The sequence below is a fragment of the Mixophyes fleayi genome, unplaced genomic scaffold (genome assembly GCF_038048845.1).
Source record: "Mixophyes fleayi isolate aMixFle1 unplaced genomic scaffold, aMixFle1.hap1 Scaffold_215, whole genome shotgun sequence".
NCBI lineage: Eukaryota > Metazoa > Chordata > Amphibia > Anura > Limnodynastidae > Mixophyes > Mixophyes fleayi.
This window is the reverse complement of record NW_027446339.1, coordinates 47,790-56,411: the sequence shown is the minus strand read 5'-3', so window position 1 is coordinate 56,411 and position 8,622 is coordinate 47,790. Positions and strand designations below refer to the sequence as shown.

The 8,622-nt window shown below is 39.0% G+C and overlaps 1 protein-coding gene and 1 long non-coding RNA gene across 2 annotated transcripts in view; one reads left to right on the top strand and one right to left on the bottom strand.

The window, feature by feature from the left end:
- Positions 1 to 376: 376 nt before the first annotated feature.
- Positions 377 to 8,622, top strand: part of LOC142121727 (uncharacterized) — a 32,228-nt gene continuing 23,982 nt past the window's right edge. Inside the window, exon 1 of the long non-coding RNA XR_012683988.1 lies at positions 377 to 741. This is a non-coding gene — a long non-coding RNA (uncharacterized LOC142121727). The remainder of the gene's footprint in view (positions 742 to 8,622) is intronic.
- On the bottom strand, positions 4,610 to 7,858 carry LOC142121725 (NACHT, LRR and PYD domains-containing protein 12-like). The gene is made up of 3 exons (XM_075194201.1): positions 7,852 to 7,858; positions 5,222 to 6,911; positions 4,610 to 4,700 (listed from the first exon to the last, which is right to left on the bottom strand). The coding sequence occupies exons 1-3, from the start codon at positions 7,856 to 7,858 to the stop codon at positions 4,610 to 4,612; spliced, it is 1,788 nt and encodes a 595-aa protein (XP_075050302.1).

Sequence of the window (8,622 nt, the reverse complement as noted above, 5' to 3'; positions counted from 1 at the left end):
CCCCTGAACTCTCTGTGACCCTATATATACACCAACTTCAGTTCAGGGGAAAGTCGTTTCCAAGAAAGAAGCTGACAGGAGGTAAGTAAAGAAACGGAGAGGCAAGGGGAGGAAAGGGACAGTGCTATAAAGAAGGGGGAGTAAAACAACGGGGGAGAGAGATTGAGAATAAATAAAAAAGTAGAGAGAAACAATAAATAAAAAAGTAGAGAGAAACAATAAATAAAAAAGGGGAGAGAAACACAGAATAAAAAGGGAGAGAAGCACAGAGTTAAAATTAAAAGGGGAGAGAAACAGAATAAATAAAAAAGGCGAGAGAAGCACAGAATTAAAAAAAAAGGGGAGAGGCACATTTAATAGTGGGGACTATTAATTTAAGATGGGGTGGTTTGGGGGCTATTGAATATGGGGGTGAGTTTAGGGAGAATGAGGTCTATTTATTAAATGTGACTATGAATTTATTAATGGCAGTGATGGTTGCGGGAAATAGGTATTGCTAGGCTGTTTGCAGGAAGGGAAATAGGTTTATTTATTAAATGTGAATACTATTATTTTAATGTTGGGGCTGGAGGAAGGCCTAATTATTAATCGTGGGTGCTATTGATTTAACGCTGCGTCTGGCTGTAATTTTCTAAATGTAGCCATTTTTTTCCCCAAATAGGTCCTTCAACATTCCAGGATCCAGACAAAGCCGCAACTAAAGAAACCAGCAGCTACAGGTGGTGAAAGTGAGAAGAACAGGTAGGAGAGAGCAGCAGAGTGTGTGAAATGTTGTGATTCTAGTAGGGACAATGGGAATTTTTGGTGAGTGTCGTGCCCAATGTAAGCATGCATGCCAAGAACCAGGACATACGCCAGTGAACACAGCCCGGTCCGGTCTGTCTTCGAATGTAAAGGACACTTAGTACAGCTAAGATTTCAAGGAGTGAACAGGGTGGGTAAGGGCCATGACTGATTTACAGTAACGGTGTGCCAAACACAAGCGCACGCAGCCACCTCTCCGAATCAAGCTCTAGGAATGGCAAAGTTACTTGTTTTTCTGCTGTATCTCTTGCTCCAACTACAGGGATAGTCTAAGACCAGAGTACTAGTGATGACAGTCTTGTATGCATGCTATAACATGTGTTTGCAGACAGAAGCAAATGTAAAAATGTATTTTATGTTTAGTAGACATTAACAACATCTTAATAAATGTATTTTATAGTCGGGGAAATTGTTTGTTTTTTTAACTGTTTTATCATTATTGTCTTTATTAACTGGTGTTATTAATTAAATTATTTTTTTTCTGTGCGTTCTTTTGCAAATTTATAAACCACATAGGCTTTGGACATATCATGCAGTGTAGTAGAGAACAGCAAACCTGGACCCGAATTCAACAGTATCTTGAGATCTGTGCATTGATGAATTTCGGAGTGCACAGAGGCTATTTACGTGCATTTTAAAACAAACTCACATTGCTATGGGGGAAGGGAAATAGAAAATGTTGCTACCGGGGGGGCGGGGGACGTGGGGAGGGGGAGGGGGTATGCTGCTACAGAGGAGGGGGAATCATGTGTTATTCTAGGGGTGGGGATTGCGTTACTGTGGGTTGGGGTGTTTGCAGGGGCCCACCTAGACATTTGTGGGCCCCATAACAAAAATTTGATAAGGCCACCATGTACTGCCCAAGAAAGAAAAGCTCACATATACATGGGACTATGACCAACAAGCTGTGGGCCCCAGAAGCAATGAGTGTGCCGCTTCATCGGGGGGTGGAGGGGGAATCCACTTTAGAACTGGAGAGGACTAGGGCATCCCCAGGGCCCTGGGTAGTTTTGCCCTTGTATGTGTTGCAGGGTGAGGGGAAATTTATTACTAAAGAGATCATTTGCAAATGCAAACATGTAATTCCAGCTTCTATATCATTTATAAATTAATTAAACAGAATTGGTCCCAAGACAGATCCCGCAGGTAAAATAGTAAGAACATTAGTCCAGTTAGAATATAAATCACTGTTATATTTTCTTTGGATATGGTGTTTTAGATAACCTTCATTGTACAATAAACACCTGTGAGGCTCAGTTTCAAACACTTTTGAAAACTCAAAATATACTACACCCCCTATCATTTCACAATACAATCTCGACTCACTTCCTCATACAATACAAGGAGATATGTTTAATAAGATCATTCTTTCAGAAACCCATGCTGGGTGTTGCTGATATTATTTTCTAGAACATATTCTTGAATACAGTGTCTTAACTCCTCAAGGATCTTTCCTACTATAGATGTTAACATTTTGGGTTTACAATTATTACCTTTTTGAATATGTGTACCACATTTGTTTTTTGCCAATCCATTAATACCTGTCAGTAATCATCCCTAGAAAAACTGAGCTAAGCTCTCTGACAACTCATGGATGTAAGTCACATTAAAGTTGTCTGTTTTGGACCACAAGACTTCTGTCAGGAGCAGTGGCAAGTTTGACATGGTGTCAGTAGCACTTACTTAAAAAATAATGGTATAAATTAAAATAACCTGTCCTCTCACTGCCAACAAAATCATACATTTTGGAGATATATTACAGAAAAATATACTTCTCTTCCTGATCAATGTAGATTATTTAATGTAAACCCTCTCCTCCACTTAAAGGCAAACAAAGTAACCATGTTATTGTATTCTAGTGACATTACAATTAAATAGTGCTTGTAAATATGCCAAATAAAAGTGCTTGCAAATATGCATAAGCCTAGTTCTTTAGCTCTACATTCAAAAATAGTTGTAATATTTAAAGTGTACCTGTCAACAGGTTCTCTAGCTTTACTTATTTTTTTTGTTACCACATGCTGTAGTTTATGAAAAAACATAGGTTCGCTTGTACCACTGTTCACCTGGAGTGAGAATCTTATTGGAATAGTCATTATGTGCTATGCTCAATCCCAGGCAGTCTTCCTCCAGCCCACACAGCGGTAAAGCCCTGGATCAAGCACTTTAATCTAACAGCCCAACTGGCAGCCATCATTAGGCTTGCTCACTCTATGCCTCACAGCTCTACTACTGTACAGGCTGGAGAAAGTTTGCCTCAGAGATAGCTGCAGCATAACCCTTTTGACAGCCAGAAATATTAATGCACAATTATGGGGGACACCCCAAAAGCACTGAGGAGTGCTAAAAATTATTTAGTAGATACTGCTGACAGAAATGACTTTTGACAGCCAGAAATATTAATGCACAATTAGGGAGGACACCCCAAAAGCACTGAGGAGTGCTAAAAATTATTTAGTAGATACTGCTGACAGAAATGGCTTAGATCCTTGGGTGAAGCTGGACCACTAGTCATGAACACGGGCCAGGGCCTAAGCCGTTCCTTGCCACTACGTGTCGTAAATGGCATATTGCCAACTTTACGTTTCTCCTCAGATGATTTTAAGTTTCTCTTTTTGTTATTTTTTGAGAACTTGGGCTTTTTGGATTTTACATGCCCTGTACTAGGAGATTGGGCATCGGGCTTGGAAGACGACGTTGATGGCATTTCATCGTCTATGTCATGACTAGTGGCAGCAGCTTCAGCATTAGGAGGAAGTAGGTCTTCATCTTTCCCTACTTTATCCTCCAAATTTTGGTTTTCCATTATATGTAGCACAAGAGAGCGTACCCCTAAGCCACACACACTCGGCAAAGCCTTTAAAAATTATATGCGGCACAGGAGAGTAGCACTGGACTTATACTGCTGAATCAGGGAACTTTGTAATAGCAGTACCACTGGACTTATACTGCTGAATCAGTGAACTTTGTAATAGCAGTACCACTGGACTTATACTGCTGAATCAGTGAACTTTGTAATAGGTCTTATTTCTGCATGAATTAAGGTTTTTGCAGTGTCTTGTGTAAGATATGTGCGTATTCCGGAAATGTTTTTTAGATGTATGTAACATGATTTAGATATAGAGTCGATGTGGGGAACAAAGAATAGTTGTGAGTCAAGGATTATACCTAGGCAGCGACCTTGCGGGGTGGGATTTATGGTCATGTTATCAACAGAAATAGAAATGTCAGGCAGGAAGCTTCTGTTTTTGGGTGGGAATATTATTAATTCAGTTTTTGAAAGATTGAGTTTGAGTTGGTGAGAAGAGATCCAAGATGAAATGGTAGAAAGACAGTCAGTAATGCGAGACAACACAGATGGCGAGAGATCAGGAGAGGATAGATAGATTTGTGTATCATCCGCATAGAGATGATACTGAAATCCAAAGGAGCTTATTCGTTTTCCCAAGAGAAGTGGTGTAGATAGAGAATAGCAGAGGACCTAGGAATGAGCCTTGTGGTCTCCAACTGATAAAGGAAGCGGAGCAGAGGTGGATCCAGAGAAATGAACACTGAAAGAGCGATTAGATAGGTAGGATGAGAACCAGGATAGGACCTAAGGTTTGTAGTGTTTGTATGAGGAGAGAGTGGTCAACAGTGTCAAATGCAGCAGAGAGATCCAGGAGAATTAGAAGAGCATATATACAAACCTTTGTTATATTACAATATTCAAAATCAATATTATAGTGAAAATCACTGAAGTAAATATGTTAATTAAAGGGATATTGCATGACTGAGGTAATACAACCAGAAATAACAAGACAACTTACGATAGATTCTGGATCTTGCACACCGGATGTTTTAGAGCATTACATAAGAACCGAACTCCATCATCTCTTAGATTATTGTCGTTAAGTCTGCAGAGAGTACATGAGATGGAAATCAATGGGGATTATACTACACAAATAACAGAGCATACATGTATGAATAGTTTTGTGGAACTATAAATCAAGACATGATCTAAATAAATTGTTTAAGAGTAGCTTATAGATTACAGTTTCTTCATTTTTAGCATTAAAACCCATGTTATGGATGTCAAATTCTGTAAAATTCACATGTTGACGACTTGCCTACAATCATCATCATCATCATCATTTATTTATGAAGCACCACTAATTCCACAGTGCTGTACAGAGAACTCACTCACATAAGTCTCTGCCCCTTAGGGAATTTAGTCTGTAATCCCCAAACACACACACACAGACTAGGGTCAATTGGATAACGTTAGATTTGGAGGTAATTTTCTCCATTTCACCAAAACTCTTATCCCAAATAACAGACTAATAACAGAAAATTACACACCCCACCCATGTTCAAGAACTTATGTTGACAGTTTCATTTCCAAAAAGAAGACATAAAGAAGTATACTTATTTATACCCTAAGTTATTTCCTGTATGTAGAGCTGGTGCCAGTCTCTCCATGTCCTCACTGTGAATTTTACAAAGACCTAGCCAAAGTTCCTCTGTATTCCTGCAGGATTCAAGGATAAAAGACAACACAGTATAATCTAGAGGTGTCAGATGGACATCGGATACGTTAAAACTTCTGTATGATCCAAGACATTCTGAAACTAAATCCTTATTCTGAGTCTCAAAGAGATCAAAAAACACATTGAGAACCTTTCTCTTGTCCTCTTTGCACTCTTGGACATCAATAACGGTTTGTTGGAGAAAGGTGATGACATCTTTGGTTGTTTGAGAGGACAATTCTCCCAAATAAGGCTCTAAAATGGACCTGGTGTAGTTGTCCGAGAGACCGCAGAGAAAACAAAAAAATATTTCACCATGGTTGTCTTTATATGATTTGGTTTCTTCAAGTGATTTATGTAACTTCTCAGGACATTCATTAATGTAATGGACCAAGGCAGCAAAAAACTCCTGTAAAGTGACATGTAAGAAGGAAAAGGTCACATTAGGTGATTGGTCTGATTTAATCATTAAGCTTGAAAAGAGCTCTGATGAAGTGTCCACATTAAATGATGCCAGATCTTGTTCATTAAATGCAACAATGTGATTCATTACTCCATGTTCTGCCATCCACCCAATAGATGTCAACAGTTCCCGAACCCCCTCCTTATCCTGGCTGTGATTGGACACAATGTTGGCAATAAAAGTCGCGAAGAGTTGTGTCAATGTTTTGGGCAATGATGACATCATCTGATCATTATTTGTTGGCTGGTCTTTGAAGCACTTTGATAATACTGTACAGATGATCCAGCAGTAGGATGGGAGATAACAGAAACTGTAGAGTGTCCCATTATCCCGTATATAATTAAATGCTTTGTCTGACAATTCCTTGTTCCTGAAAAAATGTTCACAGTACATCTGTATGTCCCTGGGCAAGAAACCCATAATCTGAGTTTGTCGCTTGAAAGCTGTGGTATCAACTGATGCTAGTTTTGTTCGACTGGTGGTTAGTACAGAACAGCCCTTGAGAAGTGACTGTCTCACCAAACTAACCACAATCACACCAGGATTTTCTATCTGCTTTATATTATGACACAATTGTCTTAATCTGAAATCCATTCGGTGACTACTTTCATCTAAGCCATCAAATATAAATAGCAGTTTTTCAGGATCCTGTAAGATGTTATCAAGCTGACCCTGAAGATATGGATATTGTCCAAGGATCATCGTCTCTAAACTGACCTCATCCAGCCTGTTGATTTCCTTGAATGTGAAGAAGAAGACAAAAGCAAATCTCTGGTAGTGTTTTCCATTCGCCCAGTCATAGACAAACTTCTGCATCATTGTGGTCTTCCCGATTCCTGGAACTCCGCTCACCAGTACTGTACGTGGCACACATTTTAATCGCTGAGACCATCGAAACAGCCTGTTGAGAGAAATACACGACATCTCATTTTTTAAGTAATCCTCATGTTTCTGTCCAGTCTCTATAAGCCAGTGCTGAGATCGCTTATGAAGGGGGCGAAGATAGCCAACAATCAGATCCATGCCATGTTCAGAAATGTAGGAACTTTGATTTTCCTGCATAGATCCTGGAGACCTGTTTTCTACTAGATCCTGACTTTTATCCAGCAGATGTTGCTTGTGATGTCCTTGCTTATCTGCCAAATATACAAAAAATATAATAAAGCTCATTACTAAAAATAGGATTTGGTATGCAATGGAAATACTTAAATAGTAGAGTGTTGCCGTTAGATGCCAATAGCGTCATTTGTCTAAAGAAACCTTGCTTCAATCCAACTTAAATTTAGTTTTGGGTGAAGGATTACTTTTTTGAGATTTATTACTCGCCTAATCCACCTTTAACAGTCCCACCGTGGCCACCTCTACATTACCCTCACTTACTTGATTTCAAGAGGTAGTTTTGTCTATGGCCCTTCCCTAGATCTCATTTGCATACACTCAGTAGTACACAGGGGGAAGGGTATCAATATCACTTCTTTAAAGTACATAAGTAGGAGTAGTGTTCATGTGACTGGTGTGGGACTAGAGATTTCGGGACCCGGTGGATTGGGTAAACAACACATGACCTTTGAAATCACAGCTGCCAAGTCCATCCCACCTTCAGCAGTTCTTGGTGAAAATTAAGAAACAGGAAGCGGTGGTGGGGTAAATGACAGGTATTTAACGGCTAACGACAAAGATAGGCAAATATACATTTCAGAGAACAAGCAAATACTAGAACCTATTTTACTGCACAACTGTTTACTTGTGGCCACTAGCTGCTATGGGCAACATCTCCAATTTCCCTTTTTTTTTAGAAGGTATGATAAATCTACTCCTAAGACTGAGCAGCATTCCTTCCCATAATAGTCTATTATTGTAAGTATACAAAGGTTACTCTTATCATTGGTCACTGATCTTTTCTCTAGTACTGTGTTACCTTATGTCCTCAATGTGTTATATAGATATACAGATCTAATATTAGAATCCCTATCAATGATTTTTTTCTCTGGGGACAACCTAGCCTAAATTCGGCTCAGCAGGGGTTTACAAAGAGCTATTGGTCCTTTTGTGAACCCCTTGACCTGCTTTGTGTACACGCCATTGTGAGCCTAACAGGGCTGTAGTCCCTCTGATGCCAGATTTAGTGCCGGCCATTCAGTAAGGGATTTTATCCTTGGTATGTGGATTCAGGGCTATTTGGCCATCGACCGTTTGGTTCGGGTACTCAGTCGATAGCTGTGCTTTCTCCACACCAATTTATTATAATTACATCTGTGACCTATTTTGTCAAATTTACAAATGTGTCCGAATGTTTATTTGCAATTTACAGTTTTAAAGTATAACATGTGGGAAGGTGACTGTGCAATGGAAAGGCGGCATCAACAATGTTGGACAGAGTGAAACAGGCAATCAATGCATATTTAAATATTTGTGATTTTACTGCAGAAATCTTAAGAGTTTATTTACAGATCAGTGAAAGTAATCAAAGAAGGAGGTAATCAAGCCGCTTATGGTTTCTCTAACATAGAAGGTGCCTTTATTGTATCAAATGTAATAATTATTCCTTTTTTGCTTCCTGTTATATGTTTTGTTTGGAGTGTTATACTAAAAAAAAAGACACAGAGACACCAGGATTCTAAATGTAAGTATACTTTTTATCCTCTTACCTGTTATTTTTGTTCACATTTGATACAATACAGGCACCTTCTATATTAGAGGAACCATAAGCACCTCAATTACCTCCTCCTTTTAAATACTTTCCCATATATCCTTTGAAACTAGTGTATGGGTTCTTAGAGTGTATTTAGGCTGCATTGGGTATTTGGAGCACTAGTGAAGATCCCATATACTTCATATTATTTACAG